Here is a 15,011-nt window from a genome sequence, read left to right as displayed (position 1 = left end):
GAAAAGTAGATAAAAACCTCTGAGGAATTTTTAATTTTTTTTTTTTATCAGGGTTTAACCATGCCTCCCTGGCCAGGGAGTTTAATTCTTTAGACACCAGAAAAATTGCAGAGCTCTTGGGTCTAACATTAAAGTATAACTCCTCATCTGGTTCCGCTTCCTGATCCGGTATGTGGAGAACCTCTCTTACAGCAAAAATCTGGATTTTGGTACTTACCGATAAATCCCTTTCTCCGATTCCACAGGGGACACTGGAGCGCAGTTACAATGGGGAAATAGTAGGCAGTAACTGGGAGCTGGCACTTTAAAATTCAAACACTGTGGCTAGCTCCTCCCCTACTATGTCCCCCCTCCAAGCCAGTCTATGTAAAACTGTGCCTGTGGAGAGCTGGAATAAACTAACGTTAAAGTAGAGGAGGTTAACGCCGCCATGTAAACCAGGATAACATGAAACCAACCTGGAACCTAACCTAACCAAAGGTTAACCTGATCCAAACAAGCAGTCACATAGTGATCTGCAAACCGTTAAGCGAAAAAGGAGGAAACAGCGCTGGGTGGGCGTCCAGCGTCCCCTGTGGAATAGGAGAAAGGGATTTATCGGTAAGTACCAAAATCCTGATTTCTCCTTCATCCACTAGGGGACACTGGAGCGCAGTTACAATGGGGACGTCCCAGAGCTCCAAAAACGGGCGGGAGAGCACTGAGAGTCCTGTAAAACCGCTCGGCCAAACTGTGACGCAGAGGCCGCAAAAGTGTCAAACTTGTAAAATTTGACAAACGTATGTCGGCCCGACCAAGTAGCCGCCCGACATAAAGTAGTCATGGAGACCCTACGGGCAGCCGCCCACGAAGGTCCCACCGAACGCGTAGAGTGCGCTGAAATTGAATCCGGAGGTTCCCGAGAAGCTGCCAAATAAGCTTGTCTGATGGTCAGCCGAATCCACCGTGACAAAGTCTGCTTAGAAGCCGGCCAACCACGGCGGGTAGCATCGTATAGAACAAATAAGGAATCGGACTTCCGAATAGCCTTAGTACTATCCACATAGATCTTGAGCGCTCTGACTACGTCCAATGATCTTGAATCTGGAGAGTCCACCGAGAGAGCCGGAACCACAAGTGGCTGATTGATGTGAAAATCGGACACCACCTTAGGTAGAAAAGACATGCGAGTACGGAGCTCGGCCCTATCAGCATGAAACACCAGGTAAGAAAGAGCCCCAAGTTCCGACACCTGCCTAGCCGAAGCGAGAGCCAGGAGAAGAACCACCTTCCAGGTGAGATATTTCATCTCCACTGACTCCAGAGGCTCAAACAACGAGGATTGCAGAAAAGCGAGAACCAGAGTGAGGTCCCATGGTGCTGTTGGGGGGCGAAAGGGAGGCTTTATTCGTAAAACCCCCTGAAGGAAAGTCTGAACTTCAGGCAGCAAGGATAACTTTTTTTGGAAAAAAAAAACAAAGAGCCGAGACCTACACCTTTAGTGAACCCAGTCGTAAGCCTGCCGAAAAACCCGCCTGCAAAATACTGAGAAGGCGGGCCAAGCGAAAAACTGAAGGAGAAAGCTATCGATGTTCACACCAGGCTACATAAGCCTTCCAAATACGGTAGTCGTGAGACGATGTGACTGACTTTCTAGCCCGAAGCATAGTAGGTATAACCGTACGAGGAATCCCCTTCTTTTTCAAGATGGCCTTCTCAACAGCCACGCCGTCAGACGTAGCCTGCGTAAGTCTGGATAAAGAAAAGGACCCTGTTGCAGCAGATCGTCCCGTAGTGGCAGGGGCCAAGGCTCGGCTACTGACAACAGGCGTAGGGTGGAGTACCAAGTTCTGCGAGGCCAATCTGGAGCCACCAGGAGGACCAGAGCGTTTTCTCTCTTGATGCGTTGTAGAACCCGAGGCAACAGCGGAAAGGGAGGAAAGAGGTAAACATACCGGAAAATCCAAGGAGCCGTAAGGGCATCCACGCCCGCCGCCGCCGGGTCTCTCGTTCGAGCGTAATAAAGAGGCAGCTGATGGCTCAGGCGGGACGCCATGAGGTTGATCTGTGGTTTTCCCCACCGGCGGACAAGCTGACAAAACACCTGGGGATGGAGTGACCACTCTCCTGGGTGCATGTCCTGTCGGCTGAGGTAATCGGCTTCCCAATTTTCCACTCCTGGAATGAATATTGCCGAGAAGGACAGCGCATACTACTCCGCCCAGAGAAGTATGTTGGTGACCTCCCTCATCGCCGCACGGCTGCGAGTGCCGCCCTGACGGTTGATGTACGCTACCGGTGTGGCGTTGTCGGACTGAACCCTGACGGCTCGACCACGCAGCAGGTGATGTGCCTTAAGTAGGGCGTTGTATACCGCCCGCAGTTCGAGAATGTTTATCGGGAGAGCGGATTCTTGGATCGACCAGCGTCCCTGGAACCGATGTTCGAGGGTCACTGCCCCCCCAGCCTCGCAGACTTGAGTCCGTGGTGAGAAGAGTCCAATCCCACACTCCGAACCTCCTTCCTTCCAACAGATGTGCCGACTGGAGCCACCAGAGAAGCGACGACCGTGCCTTTGGAGATAGCGTCACCCGCTGATGAAGGAACAGATGAGATCCTGATCACTGATGTAGAAGACACAGCTGAAACGGTCGAGAGTGAAAGCGACCGTATGGAAGAGCTTCGAATGCCGCTACCATCTTTCCCAGAAGGCGAATGTACAGATACACCGACACCCGACGGTGTCGAAGTACCGATCTTACCAGCATCTGTAAAGACCGGGTCTTGTCCTGAGGAAGGAAAACCTTCTGACGGACCGTGTTGAGAATCATTCCCAAAAACAGCAACCGTTGTGAGGGGCATAAGTGAGACTTCTGGAAGTTCAGGATCCACCCGTGCCGAACCAGAAGGTCCTGCGTTATCCGGATATTCTGAAGTAAAAGCTCCGCCGAGCGCGCCTTTATGAGCAGATCGTCCAGATAGGGAACAATCGTCACACCCTGCTTCCGAAGTAGGGCCATCATGACCGCCATGACCTTTGTGAACACACTGGGAGCAGAAGAGAGACCGAACGGAAGGGCCTGGAACTGGAAATGAGCGTCCTGTATCGCGAACCGGAGAAAAGCCTTATGAGGAAGCCAAATGGGAACATGTAAGTATGCATCCTTGATGTCTAAGGACGCCAGAAACTCGTTTTGCTCCAAACTCGCAATAACAGACTGGAGGGACTCCATCTTGAACTTGAATACCCTCAAATACTGATTGAGATCCTTCAAGTTCAGGATTGGCCTGACCGAGCCGTCCGGCTTCGGTACAAGAAACAGGCTTGAGTAATATCCCTGTTTCCGATGCTGAGAGGGGACAGGGATCAGTACCCTTGCGGCTAGAAGCTTCTGGACCGCTGCCTGCAAGGCAACTCCTCTATCGGAAACTGGTAAACCCGTGGCGGACGGGTCTGAAAATCGAGCTTGTAACCGCAAGTGATGAGATCCCTGACCCAAGCATCTGGGCAGGACCGTACCCAAACTTCCTTGAAGTCCCACAGACGAGCTCCCACCCTGTGGTCTCCCAGGTGGGAGGGGAGCTCGTCATGCGGTGGTAGTGGCGGCGGATTTAACCTCTGACTGGGTTGAGGCTGTGGAACCTCTGCCTCTACCCCTATGGCCATGGGAGGCGGAAGCTCCCCCCTGGCCTCGAAACCTGGAAGGGGCCCGAAAGGAGGGACCCCTATAGGGCCTGCGAGAGGCTGGAGAAGCAGAAGGAAGATAAGTCGACTTACCTCCAGTGGCCTGAGAAATCCAGGCATCCAGACCCTTACCGAACAGGACCTCTCCTGTAAAGGGCAACGCTTCTGCTGCCCGCTTGGACTCCGTATCCGCTTGCCACTGCCGCAGCCAGAGAGCTCTGCGAGACGAAATTGCTAAAGCGGAAATCCTAGCACCGATGATACAGATGTCCTTGGAAGCCTCACAAAGATAAAGGGCTGACTCACGGATGTGTTCCGCCAACTGTTTCAGTTGATCCGCCGGCAAATCGTCCCGAATTCCAGAGGACAATTGCTCTGCCCAAGCATCCATCGCCTTGTTGACCCAACAACCTACCTGCGCTGGGCGATGTAATACCCCCGCCGCCGAGTAAATAGTCTTCAAGGTGGATTCCAATTTCAGATCTGACGCCTCTTTAAGGAAATTTGCTCCCGGAACCGGCAGAACCGTCTTCTTGGACAGATGAGACACCGAAGGATCCACAATCGGGGAGGTCTCATAACGCGTCCTGCTATCTGCGGGAAAAGGATAGGAAGACAACAGTTTTCTTGATACCTGAAACTTCGCGTCTGGATGTTTCCAGGCTGCCGTGATGAGCGCATCCAGCTCCTCCGAAACTGGAAAAGTCACCGGCAAGCATTGGTTGGTGCCAAACCTTGAAGGGCGTAAGGCGTCCTGCTCCGTATCCTCCACCTGTAATACTAAGCGAAAAGCAGTAATAAGAGCCTCAATACCCTGAGCTACTGGTTCAGAGTCCTCGTGCACCTGATCGTCATCAGTATCCTGTAGATCTACCACCGCCTCATCTAACTGAGGCATATCATCGTCAGAATCCTGCAACACAGAGGCTAGCAATCTCTTTTTAGAAGCCTGTGTGGGAGGAAAGGACGGGGCTTGAGAAGGGATTACTGCCCTAGAGAGCCCTTCCACTGATTTTGCAAGGGAAATAGCCCATGCTGGTTCAGGCTCCGGCACCGGCTGTCGGACCCGGGCCGCCTCTCTGTCTTCCCTAGAGGCCTTCCGTTCCCTAGTCAGCAGGGACATAACCTGCGTGAGCTGTGATGTCCATGCAGGGGTGCTCTGGGGATCTGATGAGGGCTAGGTAGATTCTGACCCCCCTCCTCACATAAATGAAGACTCTGTTTTGTCTTGGAGCCTTTGCCTGCCATGGCAGCACCAAGCAGTCACCCTCCCCCCCACACACACAGCAATAGACAGAAGGGGAGGGAGGGGGAAGAGCAGGGAGCAGAGCAGCGGGGGCGGCGGGTAGTGCGTGTGGGAGCGGGTATGAGCTGCGGCGCCGGGACCAGTGCGGGAGGGGAGACCGGAGCAATAAAATAAATAAATCAATGAAAAAAAAGAACAGATGAAAGTGTTCCTTTTACTCACCCCTTGGTGGAGCAGCCTCGACACGCGCCGCACATACTTACCACTGCCTGCATCTTCTGCCGACGGAGCGACCCCGACACGCACCGCACGCAGCGGTGTCCGGCCAGCTCTGGAGAGCTCAGTGTCTCCTTCAGCCGGGGCCCATCCCAAGCCGCACGCAGCTTCGATGGGACCCCGCCGGCAGCCTCCCGCGGTGCAGACTGGCAGTGGCAAAGCTGCCAGTCTGTGAGTGCAAGGAAAAAATAAATAAAAAATTCTTCAGAGAAGACTCAAGTGTGACCAGCTCCCTCTGGGCACAAAACAAAGACTGGCTTGGAGGGGGAACATAGTAGGGGAGGAGCTAGCCACAGTGTTTGAGTTTTAAAGTGCCAGCTCCCAGTTACTGCCTACTATTTCCCCATTGTAACTGCGCTCCAGTGTCCCCTAGTGGATGAAGGAGAAATGAGAGCGTCCACCCCAGGGGACAGAGAACTGTCCTCATCCATATCATCATCATCCACATCAGGCTGATCAGAATCAGAATGGAGCACCTGTGGCAGTGAGCGTTTATGTGACACCACTAGAGGGGGCGGAGTAGCCTTCTTTGCATCTGCTGCTTTAGCCACACAATCAATAGAGTGTTTTATTACCAGTTTGCCTCTTTTAGCTGCTAATTCCGAATTTACATTTTGAATCATGCTTTTAAAGCTATCTAACCAGTCAAGTGCCCGTGAGCTGGGTCCCTGTGTAGATAAGGAACATTGCTCACACATGAGTGACCCCGCTGAAGAGAGGGTAGAATTGCAAGCAGCACACATAACCATGTCAACCGACATCATACACAGAAGTAATACACCAATAGCCCACTGACCAACACCCCACACAGACCCTAGAGAGCCCCTGGAGTGACACTGAGGAGCGGAACCCAGCACACCGAACACAGTAGCACAATGTGTTGAATTATGTGTATGACCTGATATTAGTGCAGCGGTGCTACCACTGGCGCGCCACCCTTTGCTATGACCCCCTGGTGCCAGTTTACAATCCGTAGCAGCGTGGGTCCTGGAGGAGCAGCGTGCATGCAGCCATTAAGATCCGCAGTAGCAGGAAATGACACCTTTCTCGCTGCTGGTCCCGCTCCGGGAAGCCCCGCCCCTTGCAATGGCGTGCTGTTCTTAATACAGATTATACTGGCCAGATACAAAACAGTAGAGCATGTGTTGTTACAGTACACACAAAGCCTTTTTTAGACAGTGAGCACTGCGGGGTAACAGCCCTGAGCCAGTTTGTCTGCGGCGGGCACCGCAGCTCCGGGCCCGTGACCACAGCAGGACTTGCAGCCAAAACTGCACCGGGGACCCGCTAACCTGGGACCCCGGTGTCTCACTCACCGCACCTTGTAACTTCAGCATCTGCTAGAGGGTGGAGGCTAGATGCTGGCGTGGGCACACATACTAACGATGTGTGATCAGCGTCTCTGGAGCTCAGTGTCCCGTCAGCTGGGATTACGAACCATTAACCCCTCAGGAGGTTCCCACGAATTCGGTAGTCTGGTTGCCAACCAGAGCTACCTGAAAATAATAAACTAAAATAACAATAAAGAAAAAATCTCTGGAGCTCCAGAGAAGTGCACCTGGCTCCTTGGGCACATTTTTCTAAACTGAGTATGGTAGGAGGGGCATAGAGGGGAGGATCCAGCACACACATACACACACTAAGGGGGAGATGTACTTAGCCTGAAAAGTGATAAATTTCACAGTGATAAACTGCCAGCCAATCAACTCCTAACTGCCATGTTACAGGCTGTGTTTGAAAAATGACAGTTAGGAGCCGATTGGATGGTACTTTATCACCGTGATATTTATCACTTTTCAAGGCTTAGTACATCTGGCCCTAAAAGTTTTAAAGTGCCAGGCTCCAGTGGACCCGATCTATACCCCATGGTACTAAAGTACAAGACCCCAGTATCCACTAGGACGTAAGAGAAATAAAGTTAATGCTACTTGTTGTTAGATTCAGAGATCACACAAAAACTGTATAGTGCCCTTCACAATAATATATATATTGATAACATCTTGAATCTCTTAGAGACTGTACATAGATTTTTAGTAGAGTAACTGGTGATGTGAAATGAAAAAATAAGAATTTACTCACCGGTAATTCTATTTCTCGTAGTCCGTAGTGGATGCTGGGAACTCAGTAAGGACCATGGGGAATAGCGGGCTCCGAAGGAGGCTGGGCACTCTAGAAAGATTTATGACTACCTGGTGTGCACTGGCTCCTCCCACTATGACCCTCCTCCAAGCCTCAGTTAGGACACTGTGCCCGGACGAGCTGACATAATAAGGAAGGATTTTGAATCCCGGGTAAGACTCATACCAGCCACACCAATCACACCGTACAACTCGTGATACTATATCCAGTTTGACAGTATGAAAACAACTGAGCCTCTCAACAGATGGCTCAACAATAACCCTTTAGTTAGCAATAACTATTTACAAGTATTGCAGACAATCCGCACTTGGGATGGGCGCCCAGCATCCACTACGGACTACGAGAAATAGAATTACCGGTGAGTAAATTCTTATTTTCTCTGACGTCCTAGTGGATGCTGGGAACTCCGTAAGGACCATGGGGATTATACCAAAGCTCCCAAACGGGCGGGAGAGTGCGGATGACTCTGCAGCACCGAATGAGAGAACTCTAGGTCCTCCTCAGCCAGGGTATCAAATTTGTAAAATTTTGCAAACGTGTTTGCCCCTGACCAAGTAGCTGCTCAGCAAAGTTGTAAAGCCGAGACCCCTCGGGCAGCCGCCCAAGATGAGCCCACCTTCCTTGTGGAATGGGCATTTACAGATTTTGGCTGTGGCAGGCCTGCCACAGAATGTGCAAGCTGAATTGTACTACAAATCCAGCGAGCAATAGTCTGCTTAGAAGCAGGAGCACCCAGCTTGTTGGGTGCATACAGGATAAACAGCGAGTCAGATTTTCTGACTCCAGCCGTCCTGGAAACATATATTTTCAGGGCCCTGACAACGTCTAGCAACTTGGAGTCCTCCAAATCCCTAGTAGCCGCGGGCACCACAATAGGCTGGTTCAGGTGAAACGCTGACACCACCTTAGGGAGAAACTGGGGACGAGTCCTCAATTCTGCCCTATCCATATGGAAATTCAGATAAGGGCTTTTACATGATAAAGCCGCCAATTCTGACACTCGCCTGGCTGAAGCCAAGGCCAATAACATGACCACTTTCCACGTGAGATATTTTAGATCCACGGTTTTTAGTGGCTCAAACCAATGTGATTTTAAGAAACTCAACACCACGTTGAGATCCCAAGGTGCCACAGGAGGCACAAACGGGGGCTGAATATGCAGCACTCCTTTCACAAATGTCTGAACTTCAGGTACTGAAGCTAGTTCTTTTTGAAAGAAAATCGACAGAGCCGAGATCTGTACTTTAATGGAGCCTAGTTTTAGGCCCATATTCACTCCTGCTTGCAGGAAATGCAAAAATCGACCCAGCTGAAATTCCTCTGTTGGGGCCTTTTTTGCCTCGCACCATGCAACATATTTCCGCCATATGCGGTGATAATGCTTTGCCGTAACATCTTTCCTGGCTTTAATAAGCGTAGGAATGACTTCTTCCGGAATACCCTTTTCCTTCAGGATCCGGCGTTCAACCGCCATGCCGTCAAACGCAGCCACGGTAAGTCTTGGAACAGACAGGGCCCCTGCTGTAGCAGGTCCTGTCTGAGCGGTAGAGGCCACGGGTCCTCTGAGAGCATCTCTTGAAGTTCCGGGTACCACGCTCGTCTTGGCCAATCCGGAACCACGAGAATTGTGTTTACTCCTCGCTTTCTTATTATTCTCAATACCTTTGGTATGAGAGGCAGAGGAGGGAACACATAAACCGACTGGTACACCCACGGTGTCACTAGAAAGTCCACAGCTATCGCCTGAGGGTCCTTTGACCTGGCGCAATATCTTTTCAACTTTTTGTTGAGGCGGGACGCCATCATGTCCACCTGTGGTTTTTCCCAACGGTTTACCAGCATCTGGAAAACTTCTGGATGAAGTCCCCACTCTCCCGGGTGGAGGTCGTGTCTGCTGAGGAAGTCTGCTTCCCAGTTGTCCACTCCCGGAATGAACACTGCTGACAGTGCTAGAACATGATTCTCCGCCCATTGGAGAATTCTTGTGGCTTCTGCCATCGCCATCCTGCTTCTTGTGCCTCCCTGTCGATTTACATGGGCGACTGCCGTGATGTTGTCTGACTGGATCAGCACCGGCTGGTGTAGGAGCAGGGATTTTGCCTGACTTAGGGCATTGTAAATGGCCCTTAGTTCCAGAATATTTATGTGAAGGGAAGTCTCCTGACTCGACCATAGTCCTTGGAAGTTTTTTCCCTGTGTGGCTGCCCCCCAGCCTCGAAGGCTGGCATCCGTGGTCACCAGGACCAAGTCCTGTATGCCGAACCTGCGGCCCTCTAGAAGATGGGCACTCTGCAGCCACCACAGTAGAGACACCCTGGTTCTTGGAGACAGGGTTATTAAGCGATGCATCTGAAGATGCGATCCGGACCATTGGTCCAACAGGTCCCACTGAAAGATTCTGGCATGGAACCTACCGAAGGGAATTGCTTCGTAAGAAGCTACCATCTTTCCCAGGACCCGCGTGCAGTGATGCACTGATACCTGTTTTGGTTTCAGGAGGTCTCTGACTAGAGATGACAACTCCCTGGCTTTCTCCTCCGGGAGAAACACTTTTTTCTGGACTGTATCCAGAATCATACCCAGGAACAGTAGCTGTGTCGTCGGAACCAGCTGTGACTTTGGGATATTCAGAATCCAGCCGTGCTGGAGCAGCACTTCCTGAGATAGTGCTACTCCCACCAACAACTGTTCCTTGGACCTCGCCTTTATTAGGAGATCGTCCAAGTACGGGATAATTAAAACTCCCTTTTTTCGAAGGAGTATCATCATTTCCGCCATAACCTTGGTAAATACCCTTGGTGCCGTGGACAGTCCAAACGGCAGCGTCTGGAATTGGTAATGGCAATCTTGTACCACAAATCTGAGGTACTCCTGGTGAGGATGGTAAATGGGGACATGCAAGTAAGCATCCTTGATGTCCAGGGATACCATGTAATCCCCCTCGTCCAGGCTTGCAATAACCGCCCTGAGCGATTCCATCTTGAACTTGAATTTTTTTATGTATGTGTTCAAGGTTTTCAAATTTAAAATGGGTCTCACCGAACCGTCCGGTTTCGGCACCACAAATAGTGTGGAATAGTAACCCCGGCCTTGTTGAAGTAGGGGTACCTTGATTATCACCTGCTGGGAATACAGCTTGTGAATTGCCGCTAGCACCGCCTCCCTGTCTGAGGGAGCAATCGGCAAGGCAGATTTTAGGAACCGGTGGGGTGGAGACGCCTCGAATTCCAGTTTGTACCCCTGAGATACTATTTGAAGGATCCAGGGATCCACCTGTGAGCGAGCCCACTGATCGCTGAAATTCTTGAGGCGTCCCCCCACCGTACCTGGCTCCGCCTGTGGAGTCCCACCGTCATGCGGCGGACTTGGAAGAAGAAGCGGGGGAGGACTTTTGCTCCTGGGAACCTGCTGTTTGTTGCAGCCTTTTTCCCCTACCTCTGCCTCTGGACAGAAAAGACCTGCCTTTTCCACGCTTGTTTTTCTGGGTCCGAAAGGACTGAACCTGATAAAACGGCGCCTTCTTAGGCTGTGAGGGGACATGGGGTAAAAATGCTGACTTCCCAGACGTTGCTGTGGAAACTAGGTCCGAGAGACCATCCCCAAATAATTCCTCACCCTTATATGGCAAAACTTCCATGTGCCTTTTAAAATCTGCATCTCCTGTCCACTGGCGAGTCCATAAGCCTCTCCTAGCAGAAATGGACAATGCACTTACTTTAGATGCCAGCCGGCAGATTTCCCTCTGTGCATCTCTCATATATAAGACTGAGTCTTTGATATGGTCTATGGTTAGCAGGATCGTGTCTCTGTCTAATGTGTCAATATTTTCTGACAGTTTATCTGACCACGCAGCGGCAGCACTGCACATCCATGCTGACGCAATAGCTGGCCTAAGTATAATGCCTGAGTGTGTATATACAGACTTCAGGATAGCCTCCTGCTTTCTATCAGCAGGTTCCTTGAGGGCGGCCGTATCCGGAGACGGTAGTGCCACCTTTTTAGACAAACGTGTGAGCGCTTTATCCACCTTAGGAGGTGTTTCCCAACGTGACCTATCCTCTGGCGGGAAAGGGAACGCCATTAGTACCTTCTTAGGAATTACCAATTTTTTATCAGGGAAAGCCCACGCTTCTTCACACACTTCATTCAATTCATCTGATGGGGGAAAAACTACGGGTAGTTTTTTCTCCCCAAACATAATACCCTTTTTAGTGGTACCTGTATTTATATCAGAAATGTGTAACACCTCTTTCATTGCCTCAATCATGCAGTGAATGGCCTTAGTGGGCATCAGGTTAGACTCATCGTCGTCGACACTGGTGTCAGTATCAGTGTCGACATCTGGGTCTGAGGTAGCGGGCGTTTTAGAGCCCCTGATGACCTGTGAGACGCCTGGACAGGCACGAGCTGAGAAGTCGGCTGTCCCACATTTGGCATGTCGTCAAATTTCTTATGTAAGGAGTCTATACGTGCACTCATTTCTTTCCATAAGCTCAACCACTCAGGTGTCTGCCCCGCAGGGGGTGACATCCCTTCTAAAGGCATCTGCTCCGTCTCCACATCATTATCCTCATCAAACATGTCGACACAGCCGTACCGACACACCGCACACACACAGGGAATGCTCCAACAGAGGACAGGACCCACAAAAGCCCTTTGGGGGGACAGAGTGAGAGTATGCCAGCACACACCAGAGCGCTATATAATGCAGGGACTAACTGAGTTATGTCCCCTATAGCTGCTTTTTTTATATAAAAGTATACTGCGCCTAAATTTAGTGCCCCCCCTCTCTTTTTTACCCTTTTCTGTAGTGTAGACTGCAGGGGAGAGCCAGGGAGCTTCCTTCCAGCGGATCTGTGAAGGAGAAATGGCGCCAGTGTGCTGAGGGAGATAGCTCCGCCCCTTTTTCGCGGACTATTCTCCCGCTTTTTCCTATATTCTGGCAGGGGTATTTTCCACATATATAGCCTCTGGGGCTATATATTGTGGTATTTTTGCCAGCCAAAGTGTTATTATTGCTTCTCAGGGCGCCCCCCCCCAGCGCCCTGCACCCTCAGTGACCGGAGTGTGAAGTGTGTGTGAGGAGCAATGGCGCACAGCTGCAGTGCTGTGCGCTACCTTGGTGAAGACTGATGTCTTCTGCCGCCGATTTTCCGGACCTCTTCTTGCTTCTGGCTCTGTAAGGGGGACGGCGGCGCGGCTCCGGGACCGAACACCAAGGCTGGGCCTGCGGTCGATCCCTCTGGAGCTAATGGTGTCCAGTAGCCCAAGAAGCCCAAGCTGGCTGCAAGCAGGCAGGTTCGCTTCTTCTCCCCTTAGTCCCTCGCTGCAGTGAGCCTGTTGCCAGCAGGTCTCACTGAAAATAAAAAACCTAATTTCTATACTTTCTTTCTAAAGGCTCAGGAGAGCCCCTAGTGTGCATCCAACCTCGGCCGGGCACAAAATCTAACTGAGGCTTGGAGGAGGGTCATAGTGGGAGGAGCCAGTGCACACCAGGTAGTCATAAATCTTTCTAGAGTGCCCAGCCTCCTTCGGAGCCCGCTATTCCCCATGGTCCTTATGGAGTTCCCAGCATCCACTAGGACGTCAGAGAAATAAAGCAGTAAACTAGGGGAGATAGGGGGTACACATTGAGAGATATATGCTTAATTTCTAAGCAATCTGGCAAGACTGCTTTGAAATTAAGCACGGATCTCTCCGTGTGTATGCCCCATTGAGATAGCAATGCGCGGCCCGGCGTGTCACTATCGCTGACTCTAGATTGGCATGCATGCAGCCAAATCTAGTAAGATTGCTCACTTCATCGCTGTGTGAAGTGAGCCCCCCTCCCCCCTCGCTCAGCGGGACATAGATGTGTGCTGAGCGTTCTGTGCTAGATCGCTCAGCACACATTGGTACGTGTGTATTCCCTATACAGTTCTCTGATGTGCCACCACCACAATTCTTAGCTGCACACATCATAGTAGAAGACACTTTGAGCGTTCTGTGCTAGATCGCTCAGCACACATCGGTACGTGTGTATGCCCCTATACAGTTCTCTGATGTGCCACCACCGCAATTCTTAGCTGCACACATCACAGTAGAAGACACTTTGAGCGTTCTGTGCTAGATCGCTCAGCACACATCGGTATGTGTGTATGCCCCTATACAGTTCTCTGATGTGCCACCACCGCAATTCTTAGCTGCACACATCACAGTAGAAGACACTTTGAGCGTTCTGTGCTAGATCGCTCAGCACACATCGGTACGTGTGTATGCCCCTATACAGTTCTCTGATGTGCCACCACCGCAATTCTTAGCTGCACACATCACAGTAGAAGACACTTTGAGCGTTCTGTGCTAGATCGCTCAGCAGACATCGGTACGTGTGTATGCCCCTATACAGTTCTCTGATGTGCCACCACCGCAATTCTTAGCTGCACACATCACAGTAGAAGACACTTTGCGCCAATCTCTTAGAATTCAACCTCCTTAAAATGACTATTTTGTGTTCACAATCTTATTATAAATAGATTTCTTTTAGCTGCAAATTAAACCTATTGTTACTGTGTAGTAACCTCAGTTTTTTTTTCATTTTGTAAGCATTTTTCAGGAGTAAAACATACAAACATAGCATTTGATGGCAGATAAGAACCACTTGGCCCATCTAGTCTTCCCTAACACATGTACATGCACACACCAGGGTTAACTTTTTTGTCAAGGAGCCAATCAACTTACTGTACCTGTATATTTTTGGATTGAGGGAGCAAACCGGAGTAACCGGGGGAAACCTACACAAGGGGAGAATATACAAACTCCACACAGTGCAATAATGGGAACTGAACCCATGACCTCAGTGCTGTGAGGCAGTAATGCTAACCATTACACCATCCGCACTGCCAAAATATGTATGTTTACTTCTGAACTTACCCTATGGGGGGGCGAACCGTACTGTCTCCCATCTTGGACCTATATTTTGGTACTGGTCACTAAATGCAAACAAACAATGAGTCACCATATTTGAGCAGGGAACGTGTAGTTACTGCTGTGACTTTGCTCCAGTAGTAGAGCACACAGTGCACTGCTCTCATCTATAATGTTTACATCATTTTTTATAAAATATAGTGTTTAGCAATATGCACGATTGTTTTGAGGTCTATCCTAAAAAGTATATTTTGCATATTTTAATGCCCATTTTTTCAAGAAGCCCTGCTGCAAGATACAGTCCTAATATGGCATTTTCCACAGAAAAAAAGAACTGTATCCAACACGAAAGTGAGCACTGTTGACACTTACTTGCTTTGTACTGTATTTTATAGGATTCCTTGATACCCACCGTGCTCTTACAATCAGTAACAAGCCAATGCCTGTTTGACTAGCTCATAACAAAAACCTCACCACGTAGCTTTACAAAACAAGTCATAACCCTGGTGACTGGCTTAAGAAAAACTAATTTAAAATATATATATTATGATAGTTTCATGTGTATTATATATTGGTTACCAGGGTCCACAAAGCAATTGTTGCCTTCATCTTCATTTTCTGAACCACCAATCCACTGTGATCCATTCTGTGCTTTAGTTGCCTAGATGTAATAAAAAAGTTTAAACAAAAAAAACCCCACACAACACAAGATAATGCAAGTGCGATTCTTTTTCTTGTTGTAATTCTTTTATATATATATATATATATATATATATATATATA

General features: G+C 49.8%; 1 protein-coding gene across 2 annotated transcripts in view; it reads right to left on the bottom strand.

Moving 5' to 3' along the window:
* Positions 1 to 15,011, bottom strand: part of LOC134909888 (heat shock factor protein 2-like) — a 333,359-nt gene that overhangs the window by 13,047 nt on the left and 305,301 nt on the right. The window contains exons 12-13 of one of the 2 annotated variants that reach the window (XM_063917242.1): positions 14,808 to 14,889; positions 14,235 to 14,293 (exon numbers count right to left, since the gene is read on the bottom strand). In XM_063917242.1, the coding sequence (XP_063773312.1) occupies positions 14,274 to 14,293; positions 14,808 to 14,889 (102 nt within the window). In that variant the 3' untranslated portion in view covers positions 14,235 to 14,273. The remainder of the gene's footprint in view (positions 1 to 14,234; positions 14,294 to 14,807; positions 14,890 to 15,011) is intronic. The other variant, XM_063917241.1, reaches the window with a different exon arrangement.

This window comes from Pseudophryne corroboree, chromosome 4 (genome assembly GCF_028390025.1).
Source record: "Pseudophryne corroboree isolate aPseCor3 chromosome 4, aPseCor3.hap2, whole genome shotgun sequence".
Classification (NCBI taxonomy): domain Eukaryota; kingdom Metazoa; phylum Chordata; class Amphibia; order Anura; family Myobatrachidae; genus Pseudophryne; species Pseudophryne corroboree.
This window is presented reverse-complemented; position numbering and strand designations above follow the sequence as displayed.